General features: G+C 42.5%; 3 protein-coding genes and 1 pseudogene across 6 annotated transcripts; all 4 read left to right on the top strand.

Annotated features, from left to right (window-relative positions):
- Positions 1 to 335: 335 nt before the first annotated feature.
- Positions 336 to 3587, top strand: LOC306905854 (transmembrane protein 150A; the record flags this gene model as incomplete). The annotated part of the gene is given in 8 exon segments (XM_079476797.1): positions 336 to 400; positions 700 to 715; positions 719 to 747; positions 922 to 1008; positions 1111 to 1155; positions 2868 to 3018; positions 3148 to 3325; positions 3427 to 3587. Coding segments are annotated over 8 exon segments (732 nt in total).
- Positions 3588 to 4094: 507 nt separating this feature from the next.
- Positions 4095 to 6451, top strand: dydc2 (DPY30 domain containing 2). 3 transcript variants are annotated; one of them, XM_079476132.1, is made up of 8 exons: positions 4095 to 4328; positions 4450 to 4548; positions 4642 to 4710; positions 5023 to 5136; positions 5216 to 5278; positions 5347 to 5484; positions 5561 to 5638; positions 6067 to 6451. In XM_079476132.1, exons 1-8 carry the CDS (start codon positions 4176 to 4178, stop codon positions 6085 to 6087), a joined length of 735 nt encoding a protein of 244 aa, XP_079332258.1. In that variant the 5' UTR covers positions 4095 to 4175; the 3' UTR covers positions 6088 to 6451. The 3 variants fall into 3 exon arrangements, with proteins under 3 accessions (XP_079332258.1, XP_079332257.1, XP_079332256.1); XM_079476131.1 differs by having other exon boundaries at positions 5763 to 6240; XM_079476130.1 differs by having other exon boundaries at positions 4157 to 4328; positions 5561 to 5726; positions 6067 to 6241.
- LOC306905488 (peroxiredoxin-like 2A) lies at positions 6344 to 11275 on the top strand (annotated as a pseudogene). Its single transcript, XR_013788347.1, has 5 exons — positions 6344 to 6657; positions 7054 to 7145; positions 9722 to 9862; positions 9976 to 10140; positions 10364 to 11275. The product of XR_013788347.1 is annotated as a peroxiredoxin-like 2A (transcript).
- Positions 11276 to 12214: 939 nt separating this feature from the next.
- Positions 12215 to 15408, top strand: selenou1b (selenoprotein U1b). The gene is made up of 6 exons (XM_079476134.1): positions 12215 to 12813; positions 12948 to 13100; positions 13407 to 13498; positions 14020 to 14160; positions 14422 to 14586; positions 14678 to 15408. Coding segments are annotated over exons 1-6 (651 nt in total). The 5' UTR covers positions 12215 to 12812; the 3' UTR covers positions 14777 to 15408.
- The last annotated feature ends 54 nt before the right edge of the window (positions 15409 to 15462 follow it).

Genomic DNA, 15462 nt, shown 5'->3' with positions numbered 1-15462 from the left:
ATGTATTTTTAGAAGAAGATAAAGCATAACATGGGGAAGGTGGGGAGAAAAACATGTACACAATACATCAAAGACAAGACTTGCAACAGGGATAGGTAATCCAGTTCCGACAAGCAGCATCTGATTCTGCTGCCATGGTGGCGCCGCATGCAGACCCACTTGTCAGGCTGGCGGGTCAAAGCGACGAAGGCAATGGATCTGGGTGTGAGTGGCCGCCCTCGAGTGCGGCCTATGTTTGTGTGTGTGTGAGAGTCTGTGTGATAGTCTGTGCAGGTGTTTCAGTAGAATGATGATGTGCAGTCAGTCAGTGAGATTCATTCAGAGCTTCAGTCACAATGTCTCTGTGTCTCTTGATCCCCATCAGTCTGCCTGTCTTCACACTGCCTGCTATCGGGATCGTGTGAGTATTTCTTTCATTCTAGATTTAAAAATCATCTAGAGATGTGTGTAGAGATCAGTTTTACTGTACACCTCAAACTATAGAAAGTAAAGGATTCTTTCACACATCATCAGTCACAGTGTGTAAACGTGTGTGTTTAATATTGTTATAATATATCATTACACAATTATGAACGTTCTGTGTCTAAACTGTTGTTACTAGAATTGTGTGAATGTTTTTTTGAGATTGAGTGTTTAAGTTGTGTTCAGATATTTTCTGAGTAAAATGTTTGTGATTATGTTTTACTGTTGTATTGACAGATATGCGATGGCTCTGTAGAATCAACACGTGTGTCCGGTCAATAACTGGTGAATATTTGAGCTTCCTCACATGATTGATATCATCACATATCAATAGAATCATCACAACACTTGATGAGATCAATCGCTGTTGTGTTGTGTTGTGTTGACTCATTTGATCTGTTGTGATTGATCAGTGTGAAGTGTGAAAGTGTGTTTGTGTTCATGATCTGTCATCCACAGGGTTTATAACTCAACATGTCAGAGTCCTTTAACCCTTCAGAGCACTTCTGACCTGTGCTGCACACTCGACAACATCCCACTCATCAGGTACACACAACACAACACACAAAAAGACCCATAGCTCACAAATAGAAGTTTAAATTCTGCTAAACCAACTATGTGTGTGTGTGATTTTGTATGTGTGTGCAGTAAATGTGGCGGTGTTCCTCCAGAGAGCTGCTGGTTCAGTCTGCTGTGTACGGCTTTATCATTCATGGGTGAATGAAACTGATTTCTCAACACATACACACACACACCTGAGGAAACGACTTCTATTGAATTTTGTGTTGTGTTTCAGTGATTGTTGTGTTTCAGTGATTGTTGTGTTTCAGTGATTGTTGTGTTTCAGTGATTGTTGTGTTTCAGTGCTTGTGATTGTTGTGTTTCAGTGATTGTTGTGTTTCAGTGATTGTTGTGTTTCAGTGATTGTGATTGTTGTGTTTCAGTGATTGTTGTGTTTCAGTGCTTGTGATTGTTGTGTTTCAGTGATTGTTGTGTTTCAGTGATTGTTGTGTTTCAGTGATTGTTGTGTTTCAGTGATTGTGATTGTTGTGTTTCAGTGATTGTTGTGTTTCAGTGATTGTTGTGTTTCAGTGATTGTGATTGTTGTGTTTCAGTGATTGTGATTGTTGTGTTTCAGTGATTGTTGTGTTTCAGTGATTGTGATTGTTGTGTTTCAGTGATTGTTGTGTTTCAGTGATTGTGAATGTTGTGTTTCAGTGATTGTTGTGTTTCAGCGATTGTTGTGTTTCAGTGATTGTGATTGTTGTGTTTCAGTGATTGTTGTGTTTCGGTGATTGTGATTGTTGTGTTTCGGTGATTGTGATTGTTGTGTTTCAGTGATTGTTGTGTTTCAGTGATTGTTGTGTTTCAGTGATTGTTGTGTTTCAGTGATTGTTGTGTTTCAGTGATTGTGATTGTTGTCTTTCAGTGATTGTTGTGTTTCAGTGATTGTGATTGTTGTGTTTCAGTGATTGTGATTGTTGTGTTTCAGTGATTGTTGTGTTTCAGTGCTTGTGATTGTTGTGTTTCAGTGATTGTGATTGTTGTGTTTCAGTGATTGTGATTGTTGTGTTTCAGTGATTGTGATTATTGTGTTTCAGTGATTGTTGTGTTTCAGTGATTGTTGTGTTTCAGTGATTGTTGTGTTTCAGTGATTGTTGTGTTTCAGTGATTGTGATTGTTGTGTTTCAGTGATTGTTGTGTTTCAGCGATTGTTGTGTTTCAGTGATTGTGATTGTTGTGTTTCAGTGATTGTTGTGTTTCGGTGATTGTGATTGTTGTGTTTCAGTGATTGTTGTGTTTCAGTGATTGTTGTGTTTCAGTGATTGTTGTGTTTCAGTGATTGTTGTGTTTCAGTGATTGTTGTGTTTCAGTGATTGTTGTGTTTCAGTGATTGTGATTGTTGTCTTTCAGTGATTGTTGTGTTTCAGTGATTGTGATTGTTGTGTTTCAGTGATTGTGATTGTTGTGTTTCAGTGATTGTTGTGTTTCAGTGCTTGTGATTGTTGTGTTTCAGTGATTGTGATTGTTGTGTTTCAGTGATTGTGATTGTTGTGTTTCAGTGATCGTGATTATTGTGTTTCAGTGATTGTTGTGTTTCAGTGATTGTTGTGTTTCAGTGATTGTTGTGTTTCAGTGATTGTTGTGTTTCAGTGATTGTTGTGTTTCAGTGATTGTTGTGTTTCAGTGATTGTTGTGTTTCAGTGATTGTGATTGTTGTGTTTCAGTGATTGTTGTGTTTCAGTGATTGTGATTGTTGTGTTTCAGTGATTGTTGTGTTTCAGTGATTGTTGTGTTTCAGTGATTGTTGTGTTTCAGTGCTTGTGATTGTTGTGTTTCAGTGATTGTGATTGTTGTGTTTCAGTGATTGTTGTGTTTCAGTGCTTGTGATTGTTGTGTTTCAGTGATAGTGATTGTTGTGTTTCTGTGCTTGTGATTGGTGTGCTGCGTTACGCACAGGTGATTCAGAAGCAGAGTAACTGTGTGTTGAATATGGAGGGTCTTTGTGCTGGATGGCTTTGTGCTGCTGGACTGATGATCGTAGGAAACTTCCAGGTAAGAAAAGTGAGACATCATGACGTATCTCTTTCAGTAACACATGTGTTGCTCTGTCTGGATGAACTGATCATGTCGTGTTAGTGTTCTCAGACTGTGTGTTGTTGTTGTTGTGTTTTTTTAGTGCAGGTGGATCATGCTAAAGTTGTTCATTATGTGGGAGCAGCTCTGTGTTTTCCAGCCAGTCTGCTGTTTGTGTGTGTGCAGACGCTGCTATCATACCGCACGGCCGAGACACACAGAGACATGAACACAGCTCATCTGAGACTACTGCTCACCACACTGGCCTTGACCTCCATCATCCTCAGTATCCTTCACTGTGTGTGTGTGTGTTCAGCATCTCATCTGAGCTTCATACAGTCACGTCTGAGTGTTGGGAGGGTTTAGTCCTTAACGTTTGTCCTGTAGGTGGTGTGTTTTTTATTCAGGAGAGTTTTGTTCTTCAGCATGGATCTGCAGTGTTGGAGTGGTTGTTTGCCATCGTTGTTCTGCTCTTTTACGGCTCATTCTCACATGAGTTCAGCTGTATATCTGCAGAAACTCTTTTCTGTGTGCTGAGAAAACACTGATCCTCTGAGGAAAGACAAGCATTTGACGTGTTCTTTTTGGAAATAAAATGTTTTTTAAACCAGAAGTAGATACAAGTGCACGGGATGTTTTCAGAAAAATACTTTTTATACTACACTGTGCGTTTCAATGTACTCATTCAGGTTTTGGCAGCTGTCACATTACATTTCTCTTTTATTTCATCTGTTGTGATACTGAAATGCCTGATGAGTCTGTGATTCATCTGATTTCCGTTGTGTCCTCCTGTTGTTTTGTTACCATGTTGTTTCTAACATAATAACGTTTTATAAAACACATAACACCATTTTTTCCATGAGTTGTGTCATTTTTCTAGACTGTGATAAGAAACATTAAGCACATATGTACAGAGTTATTTATACGTAGAGTCCTATACTAGAATAAACTGAAATACATTTCTTTTTTCTGTCATCATTAAAAACTGCAAAACTCCACATCGCTTTAAATCGATCAGCGGAACCAATATTACTGTTTGAGTGAAGCCGCCGGAAGCGCGTCACAGGTGCGCCGTTACCATAGAGACTATAAAACACAGAATATTTGTGTATGTGACACAGTAGTGAGTGTGTTTGATGGTGATGGATTCCGAGTATGTGAGGAAGAGTTTGGGTCGATGTCTCGCGGAGGGTTTGACTGAAATCACTGAACAGAGACCACTGGATCCCGTTGAATTCCTCGCGCACTGGATCCACAAATACAAACTCAACAATGACGTCATGCAGCAGGTATACACACAATCACACGCGACTGTAATACTAGATACCATAGCATGATAAAAATAATGTAAAGGATGTGAAGTTCTTTCAGTTTACTGAGATACATTTCTGACATATATATTTGAATTAGAGATCCACCTATCAGACACAGTTAGAGGATGAGAAGCGTCGAGTCCGAGAGGAATCAGTCCATCAGAAGGTCCTGCAGGAGGAACAGAGGAACAGAGCTGTATGTCAAAGAAAACCGGAATCACAGTGAAATAGTTTCTTTAAGCACTTTTAATCTTTATTCGTCATTTCTAATGTTTCTTTGATCTGAAAGCTTACAGAAGAGTCTGAACCCGTGAGGTCCAGCAGAGATCCGTCTGAAGCTCATGAGCGAGACGAGCAGGTTTGTGTCATTTCACCTGGTCAACATCTGCTCATTTCATCTCATTCCTCTGTTCAACACACACACACACACACACACACACACACACACTCACAGTGAGATGATGATCATACTGTCACATTTTCATAGTCCATGCCCACTGTATAATATTTTACTAATATTGTATTCTGTATTTATTCACTGTATATCCTGCACTTGCTAATGTCACTTCTGGTTAGACCTAAACTACATTTCGTTACACTGTACTTGTATATGTGTAATGACAATAAAGTTGAATCTAATCTAATGATGTGTGTACACATGTCTTAACAGATCACGACAGAAAGCGCTCCTGAAGATCATACGTCCACAGCTCCACAGATGGAGGAAGTGAATGAAGTGACCGAGCGCTCAGATGTGATGGGTGACACCAGTGCAGCAGAACAGGTCAGCATCACATCACATCTACAGATGCTCTCTCTCTACGCTGGGTAACTGAATTAAAATCATCTTTATTTTCTGTAAGGAGGTTCATGAGGATGACGCAGATCATGTGGAACAGACCTCTGTGATCCTGAAGGATCCACAGGTACTGTAAATGTCTTAACCTGTCAATCATATAAAAACAATATTATCAGTCTGTATCCTCATGTGAAGGGTGAAAGTGAAGCGGACGCATCTGAAGTGAATCCCGTTCAAGGGAATGAAGCTCAAGAAGAGAAAACAGATGAAGGTTCAGATGAGAGACAGACAGACACACAGGATCTTCAGTCAGAGGATACACGGATGAATCCGGTCAGTGTTTTTCTGTTGTGAAACTGCTGATGACACACTTTCATGACTGATGTAATGATGATGTCACTCCTCACAGGAAACAGACAGAAGTGAGGCTGGAGATGAGGATGACACAGTCACACCTGAGGATTCAGCTCAACGTGTCGAACGAGAGGTGAAGATTCAGATCTGTGACATCAGCAGCGTTGTCCAATAACTCAAAGAATCACAAATTCAGACCTGTGGATGAGAAATAACTTTTGGTGTATTTCTATAAATCAGTCTTTCATTTCTTTCAGATATTTTGTGGAGTACATTACACCATGTGACCCTGCCTGTGAAAACCCAGATCAAATAATTACTTCATTTGTTGTTTTCTATATAAGTTCGTCCTACGTAATGTAAAGAACATTCTGTGAAAATAAAACCTTGATCTCTCTAATACTGATTTGAGTAAAAACATGTCTGCTGCTGATGGATTACACACAGGGTCACATATATCTCCACCAGAAATTGTTTGCTGTTCATTATTTTGACATTTAACGAAGAGCAGCTTACAGAGAAATCCCTCCTCAAACATGTGTTGTGTGTTTTTGTGTACAGGAGGAAGAGAAGAGAACGTGAAGATCACTTCAAACCATCATCACGCACATATACCTCACATCTGTTATGTGTTTCTGTTACTGTTCATAATAAATATTTTGTATGACATTATCTGATCTCACAAATCCTCTTCCAGAAAACACTCGTTTACAATAAACATGTGAGTTCTGTGAGAAACACGTGTGTGAAGACTGAATGTTTCTGTGTATTCAGACTCTTGTGTAACAGCAGCGCTGGATCAACACCAACATTGTGACCCGTTAATCTCCATATAAACCACACACACACACACACACGCTTGTGTAAGACTGTGTGTTATAAGAACAGCAGGAGTGTCTGGAGTCTTTAGCTTTAGAGACGCTAAGATCTCTTTGGCTGTAGGTGATCAGATCTTTGATACTCAGATCTCTTTGGCTGTTTGTGTGCGTCTGAGGTTGTTGTGAGTTATGGAGCTTGTGACCCGGGTCGTGAGCTCTTCAGGTTTGGTGTTCATCGAGGCGTTGAGATCTTTCACAGAGATGTTTCTCACACAACCTGTGTGTGCAACACTCTCTCATTTGAGTGAAACTGAATTGAAATCTCTGCACGGAGGTGAGTGACTTGACTCTCACCCCAAAGACTACTGCAAATATCACCTTAAATAAGTCAATGTGACTGTATGAGATTGTGTGTGATCTCTCAACTAACATCACTATCAGTCATATTGTTCATATGTTCAAGTTTGATGTTTTCACAGATTTCTTTCAGGAAAGTTTGTAAAACAATGAAATGTGTCTTTTTTATAGTAAATCAAGAGTAGGATCGTGAAAAAAGACAGGATTTGTCTGCATTCTGTGGGTTAGAAAACATTTATATATCTCAAGAACTTCACTCTTCGCTGTAACCGTCAGAAAGACTGAAACACATTCTTGAGAAATGACGGCGTGTTTTTTGGTCTGTATGTGAGAGTTGTGTGTGTGAAAGTGAATTTGTTCCCCTTGTGTACAGTTGACCGTTTGTTTAAGGCCAGAGAACTGTGGGAAAGTTCAGGAGCTGTGATCATGGCTGTCAGGAGACCTGGATGATTTCTCTGCAGAGAGGTACACAAACACACACGGACAGTCTGACACACACGGACACACAAACACACGCGGGCACAAACACACACGGACAGTCTGACACACACGGACACACAAACACACGCGGGCACAAACACACACGGACAGTCTGACACACACGGACACACAAACACATGCGGGCACAAACACACACGGACAGTCTGACACACACGGACACACAAACACACGCGGGCACAGACACACACGGACAGTCTGACACACACGGACACACAAACACACGCGGGCACAAACACACACGGACAGTCTGACACACACGGACACACAAACACACGCGGGCACAAACACACGGACAGTCTGACACACACGGACACACAAACACACGCGGGCACAGACACACACGGACAGTCTGACACACACGGACACACAAACACACGCGGGCACAGACACACACGGACAGTCTGACACACACGGACACACAAACACACGCGGGCACAAACACACACGGACAGTCTGACACACACGGACACACAAACACACGCGGGCACAGACACACACGGACAGTCTGACACACACGGACACACAAACACACGCGGGCACAGACACACACGGACAGTTGGACACACACGGACACACAAACACACGCGGGCACAGACACACACGGACAGTCTGACACACACGGACACACAAACACACGCGGGCACAGACACACACGGACAGTCTGACACACACGGACACACAAACACACGCGGGCACAGACACACACGGACAGTCTGACACACACGGACACACAAACACACGCGGGCACAAACACACACGGACAGTCTGACACACACGGACACACAAACACACGCGGGCACAAACACACACGGACAGTCTGACACACACGGACACACAAACACACGCGGGCACAGACACACACGGACAGTCTGACACACACGGACACACAAACACACGCGGGCACAAACACACACGGACAGTCTGACACACACGGACACACAAACACACGCGGGCACAGACACACACGGACAGTCTGACACACACGGACACACAAACACACGCGGGCACAGACACACACGGACAGTCTGACACACACGGACACACAAACACACGCGGGCACAGACACACACGGACAGTCTGACACACACGGACACACAAACACACGCGGGCACAGACACACACGGACAGTCTGACACACACGGACACACAAACACACGCGGGCACAAACACACACGGACAGTCTGACACACACGGACACACAAACACACGCGGGCACAGACACACACGGACAGTCTGACACACACGGACACACAAACACACGCGGGCACAGACACACACGGACAGTCTGACACACACGGACACACAAACACACGCGGGCACAGACACACACGGACAGTCTGACACACACGGACACACAAACACACGCGGGCACAAACACACACGGACAGTCTGACACACACGGACACACAAACACACGCGGGCACAAACACACACGGACAGTCTGACACACACGGACACACAAACACACGCGGGCACAGACACACACGGACAGTCTGACACACACGGACACACAAACACACGCGGGCACAAACACACACGGACAGTCTGACACACACGGACACACAAACACACGCGGGCACAAACACACACGGACAGTCTGACACACACGGACACACAAACACACGCGGGCACAGACACACACGGACAGTCTGACACACACGGACACACAAACACACGCGGGCACAGACACACACGGACAGTCTGACACACACGGACACACAAACACACGCGGGCACAAACACACACGGACAGTCTGACACACACGGACACACAAACACACGCGGGCACAGACACACACGGACAGTCTGACACACACGGACACACAAACACACGCGGGCACAGACACCCACGGACAGTCTGACACACACGGACACACAAACACACGCGGGCACAAACACACACGGACAGTCTGACACACACGGACACACAAACACACGCGGGCACAGACACACACGGACAGTCTGACACACACGGACACACAAACACACGCGGGCACAGACACACACGGACAGTCTGACACACACGGACACACAAACACACGCGGGCACAAACACACACGGACAGTCTGACACACACGGACACACAAACACACGCGGGCACAGACACACACGGACAGTCTGACACACACGGACACACAAACACACGCGGGCACAAACACACACGGACAGTCTGACACACACGGACACACAAACACACGCGGGCACAGACACACACGGACAGTCTGACACACACGGACACACAAACACACGCGGGCACAGACACACACGGACAGTCTGACACACACGGACACACAAACACACGCGGGCACAGACACACATGGACAGTTGGACAGAAACACACACAGACTAACCCTATTTCAATTATTAAATTGAATGTTTTTGTTGAATGTGTCCATGTGTGCGTGCGTGTGTGTGTGTGTGTGTGTGTGTGTGTGTGCGTGTGCGTGCGTGTGCGACGCGTGCGTGTGTGTGCGTGTGTGTGTGTGCGTGCGTGCGTGTGCGTGTGTGTGTGTGTGTGTGCGTGTGTGTGTGTGTTGTCAGGAGGCGTGTGAGCTCTCCTCTCTGAAGGGTCAGTTAGATGACAGTGGAGTTTCTCTGTACGCTGTAGTGAAAGAGAACATCGGCACAGAGATCCGAGACTTCAGACAATACTTTCATGGAGAAATCTTTCTGGATGAGAAGGTAGAATGGATCACAGGAAAGATATCTGACCAGCAGCTATTAAAATCATCATTTTAAAACATTTCAGAAGGTCATCAGGCATGTTGTTGTGTTGTCGTGTTGTGTTTGGTCAGAGAGGATTTTACGGGCCTCAAGAGCGTAAGATGGGTTTCTCTGGGTTTCTGCGTGCCGGTGTCTGGAGGAACAGCTGGAGAGCGTTTCAGAATGGTTCCTGGGGTAACGTGTGGGGTGAAGGGTTCGTCTTGGGTGCTGTATACGTCATCGGCCCACGTCAACAGGTAGACTCACTTACTAGTGATTATTCTTCAGGATATTCCCTAAAAACCAAATCCTCAAATGACTGTAAACAACACTCAAATAACAGTATCCCAGCAAGTAGAATGAGATTGATTCCCCTATATATATATACTGTATATCTCTTACTACTAAATATGGCAGTAGATTTCGCGGTAAACGTAAATAAATACTCTATTTAATTGTATTTGTTTGTTTTTTCTACAGGGAATCTTGCTGGAGCACAGAGAGATGGAGTTTGGAGATAAAATAAACAAATGTGATGTTATTGAAGCTGTTAAAAAGATAAAAACAGAATGTGTGTTTCTGGATTAACAGCAGTCATGTAACATAACATGAAAGGAAGACCATGAAAAGAGTCAGAGACATTATAAAGACTTAAGACATGTGTTATATTATTTCAGCACACATGTTAGTGTGTGTGTGTGTGTGTGTGTTCGTGTGCGTGGGTGTGTTTGTGGTTGATGACGGACTGACTTTAAACTCTAAATGAAGTAGCAGTCTTGATGTTTCTCACACGCACACGCACACGCACACGCACACGCACACGCACACGCACACGCACACGCACACGCACACGCACACAAATCATCAACAATAAAAACAGAGTCATGGGAAAACCATACATTTGTGTGTCATTTTATCTGAAATCTGTAGTTGTAATGCACATTCTCAGATTGTCATGATTCTGCCTGCTCTTGTCTTGATTTTCTGGTCTAGGGGCAGAATCATGACAGACCCACGTGTTTTATGTGGAGAGGATCATATTATGTTCAATCAGGACATAATATGCGTTCTCTCCTGTCTCGTCATTTGGCCCTGCCCCTCTCGTTTCTAGTATTGCTCTCCTCCTGTGTCGCATTACCCACACCTGCCCATCGTTATCCCCTTTGTTAGTCTCCCTATATAATACCCTCTTGTCTATTGTCTTGTGCTCTTTGGTTGTACATATTCTTGTGTCCTGCTCTGTTGGAGTGTTCATGGTTCATGATAGTCTATTGAGTGTTTGCTGGTCTTGTTTGGTTTTCAGTTGGTGTCTTGTTTAATAGTGTTTTCCCCATCGAGGGTGTTTATGTTTTGTTCCTGTTTTATTATTAAAGTCTGTTCGTTAACCCCTTCATCTCCGCTGCCTTGCAATTGGGTTCTTCCACTACCACGATCGTGACACAGATGTGTAAACGGCCTACACGAAAAGTTCAGTCAGGCTTTAGGCCACATCTTAGCATGGAAACAACACTTGTTAAAATGACAACTGACCTACTCCTAGCATCAGAACAAAGCTGTTTTTACTAGTTTTACTTGATCTTAGTGCCGCATTTGATACCATAGGACATGCCATACTGCTAGATCGCTTAAGGATTATAGTGGTCTTACAGTGGTTTAGATCATATTTATCAGACCGATATCCGTTTGTTCATTTAAATGGGGAATCATCAATTCAAATGCCAGTAAACTATGGATTACCTCAAGGATCGGTTTTAGGAGCCTCACTATTCTCTATATACAGTACATGCTGCCCCTAGGTAACATTTTTAGAAGACATGGAATTAGTTTTCATATCTATGCAGATGATACTCAGATATACATTTCATCTAGACCGGACAAAAACTAACAAAACTGGAAGAGTGCGTTCAGAAAACTAAAACATTGGATGACTAGTCATTGTCTTCTGCTGAATTCAGATAAGACAGAGATATTACTTATCAGACCAAATACCTGAAAGCAGAATATTACAGAACAGAAGGATGCACTGTTACCTCACGTTACATTAGACAGCGACCTGTCTTCTGAAAACCACATCTCAAACATCTCAAAAACAGCCTTCTACAGTCTTAGAAACATGCCAAACTGAAGAATATTCTGTATATTTCTGATGCAGAAACACTAGTTCACTTCAAGACTTGATTATTCTACTCAGTGGTTGTCCTGCATCAGCAGTAAACAAACAGTTCAGAATGCAGAATTAAAACACATCTTTTCAGCGAAGCAAACAGCAGTATTATCTCTTGTTTAGAAGTAAATGAACAGGAGATTTATTCTCTCGCTGCCCTCCTCCAGAGGTCACCACAGATGATGCCGGCTCAAGTGGTGTCATCCTCCTGTGAGAGCCTGAGGACTGACTGACCATTAGGGCGCCCGTCCAGAGGAAACTACACATTACACCAACACCAGCTGATCGTCATGTGTCATCCTCATGAGATCCTGAGGACTGACTGATCATCTCCATCAACAACCAAGAGCAAAGGTGGACCCTTGTTATTTTAATATTAATACTAACTTTTGTTTATTTTTCTCTTTCTTCCTGTAAAGCTGCGTTGAAACGATGAAACATTATGAAAAGTGCTATATGAATAATACTGAACTGAACTGGATGTGTCTGTTTATTTATTTATTTGTCTGCGTTTGACTCATGAGAGGTGAAAGTTCTTTATCACGGCTATAAACACACATCATCAGTGTTTGTGCTGGTGATTTATGGGTTGGTCACGGTCAGTACAGAGGTCAGGGCGTCCTGATGTTTCACTGTTCTCTCTTCTGATTGGTTAATGATTTTTTAATGCAAATGATTCTCTTGAGACATGTTTTAATAGGAGCTGTGAGAAAGTTCATCAAATGACTTAGAAACACAAACCACACTGAATCATCTCCAGTAGACAGTGAGTATATTTGATTCTCTTTTAAGCTAAGACTTCATCTTTGTCACAGTTTAATTTGTGTTTATCATAAACTCAGTGTCTGTATCTGCGGTAGAATATATTGAAGGTTTAATATATATCTGGCTGTCTGTCAGTGTTTTCTCAGGATGTTGTGGGTTTGTGCTTTGCGGGATTGTGTTTTCTGGTGGCTTACGTGCTGTTGGCCAACACAAATCTCTTCTTAAGCAAACCTGTGCAGACGTCTTTAGACACGCTGGCCAGCGCCGATCTCACATCCACCACTGCAGGTGAGACACTTTATACAGAGAAGATCACTTTAAATCATCAGGTCAGTCTGTCAAAAACATCCACAAAAGCACAAGAACAAATGAAACAATGTTGGCATAGTGAAGTATATTTGAGCAGCTTTAAGGCTAAAATACACTACAAGACTTTTGCTCAGATTTTCAGTCTGGACTTGTTGCAGAAAGTCTGTGCCAGTCTGTAGATTTGATCAGTCGGTGTGTTTCTATCTGAAACTTTTAAAAAGTCTCTTATGAACTCTAAAATGATTGAAATACTTCAACATCATCTGTGTTTGTGTCTTTGAGCAGATGAGGCGAAGCTTAAAGCCGTGTGTTTGTGGGAGAAAACAGGAGCTGTTATCATGGCTGTTCGACGTCCAGGATGATCTTTGTGCAGAGAAGTGTGTGTGAACGTTTGTGTGTATGTTTGTGTGTATGTTTGTGTGTGTGTGTGTGTGTGTGTGTGTGTGTGTGTTTACGTGTGTGTGTTTCAGTGTCATTCAGAAACATTTTACAGCCATCATGGAGCACTAACTGAGTCTGTGTGTATGTGTGTGTGTGTGTGTGTGTGTGTGTGTATGTGTGTGTGTGTGTGTGTATGTGTGTGTGTGTGTGTGCGTGTGTTTACGTGTGTGTTTTTCAGTGTCATTCAGAAACATTTTACAGCCATCATGGAGCACTAACTGAGTCTGTGTGTGTGTGTGTGTGTGTGTGTGTGTGTGTGTGTCTGTGTGTGTGTATGTGTGTGTGTGTGTGTGCGTGTGTTTACGTGTGTGTTTTTCAGTGTCATTCAGAAACATTTTACAGCCATCATGGAGCACTAACTGAGTCTGTGTGTGTGTGTGTGTGTGTGTGTGTGTGTGTGTGTGTGTGTGTGTGTGCGCGCGTGTGTGTGCGTGTGCGTGTGTGTGTGTGTTGTCAGGAGGCGTGTGAGCTCTCCTCTCTGAAGGGTCAGTTAGATGACAGTGGAGTTTCTCTGTACGCTGTAGTGAAAGAGAACATCGGCACAGAGATCCGAGACTTCAGACAATACTTTCATGGAGAAATCTTTCTGGATGAGAAGGTAACTCGTCAGAAGGTTTAACTTGAGAAACAAGCTCATGAAGTCAGTATTTAATGCATTGAGAAAATCATGAATTGAATATTGAAAATATATCTGCTTACTTTTAAACCTCTTAATGTTGGAAACTGTCAATGTCTTTTAATTTCCCAAAACTATTGTGCTGTATTATACAAGCTGTAAGAAGTAATGTGTCCTTTATGGACTTTATGGATTAAAATGTGATGTAGATACATGCAGTAATATATTTGTGCACTGTTACAGAAATGTTTCTATGGCCCTGAGCAGAGGACGATGAGATGTTTGGCGATCGCTCGTCTTGGGGTGTGGAAGAACCTCCTTCAGGTGTGGAGGAAAGGTTACCATGGTAACAAGAAGGGGGAGGGTTTCATTTTAGGAGGCCTGTATGTGATTGGACCAGAGAATCAGGTAATGTACTCCAACAACTTTATAAAACATTATTTATTATTAAACATACAAATATATTTCAGATATAAATGACATCTGTGTGTGTGTTTAGGGAATTCTGTACGAGCATCAGGAGAAAGAGTTTGGAGATAAAGCAGATCTCTCACAAGTCCTGGAGGCTGTCAACAGGATTCAGACAAAAGAGAATTAAATCAAACACAAACTTCAGTCCACAATAAACACAAACTTCAGTCCACAATAAACACAAACTTCAGTCCACAATAACCTTCAGCTAAGAAATCAACTTTGGTGACGTGTGTGCGTGTGTGTGTGTGTGTGTGTGTGTGTGTGTGTGTGTGGTCTGAGGGTGTCTGTATGACAAACTGACCCTAAACTGTGATGATGGGACAGTTTTGATGATTGACACTTCATACTGCTGACACACACACACACACACACACACACACACACACATGCATTCAAAATGCCTATAACATCATTTTAACACAACATAGCGTTATTTCCATTGTTTAGATATATTCTGACTATTGTATTACACAATATAATTCAACCATGACATCTCAATCTCTATACTCAGAGTATTTTGTGTTGCATACGTTAAATCGGGTGTTTGTGTTGAGATGTTAAATGTTTTATGATGTTGTTGTTTTGCTGGAGGTTTAGTAAACATCACATCCCTCATATCCTGTCTGACAAAAATATTCATCACGAAAAATCTAATTACACTTTTCAGGATTTAAATTCGGAAATAAATATGTTCTTTAACTTCTCTTTACAATCTTCTGTCAAAATTGATATTGTGTTAAATAAATCATCTAAATCAAATGACATTCGTTTTGCCTTTTAATATGTGCTTTACAATTGTATAACACAGTA

This window comes from Barbatula barbatula (assembly GCF_947034865.1).
Source record: "Barbatula barbatula genome assembly, chromosome: 16".
NCBI lineage: Eukaryota > Metazoa > Chordata > Actinopteri > Cypriniformes > Nemacheilidae > Barbatula > Barbatula barbatula.
This window is presented reverse-complemented; position numbering and strand designations above follow the sequence as displayed.

Coding starts and splice junctions, on each gene's coding strand:
- dydc2 (XM_079476130.1), top strand. CDS start 4,176: ATGGTGATGGATTCCGAGTATGTGAGGAAGAGTTTGGGTCGATGTCTC. Junction 4,549..4,641: donor AGGAACAGAGGAACAGAGCT/GTATGTCAAAGA, acceptor TTGATCTGAAAG/CTTACAGAAGAGTCTGAACC. Junction 5,137..5,215: donor ACACCAGTGCAGCAGAACAG/GTCAGCATCACA, acceptor ATTTTCTGTAAG/GAGGTTCATGAGGATGACGC.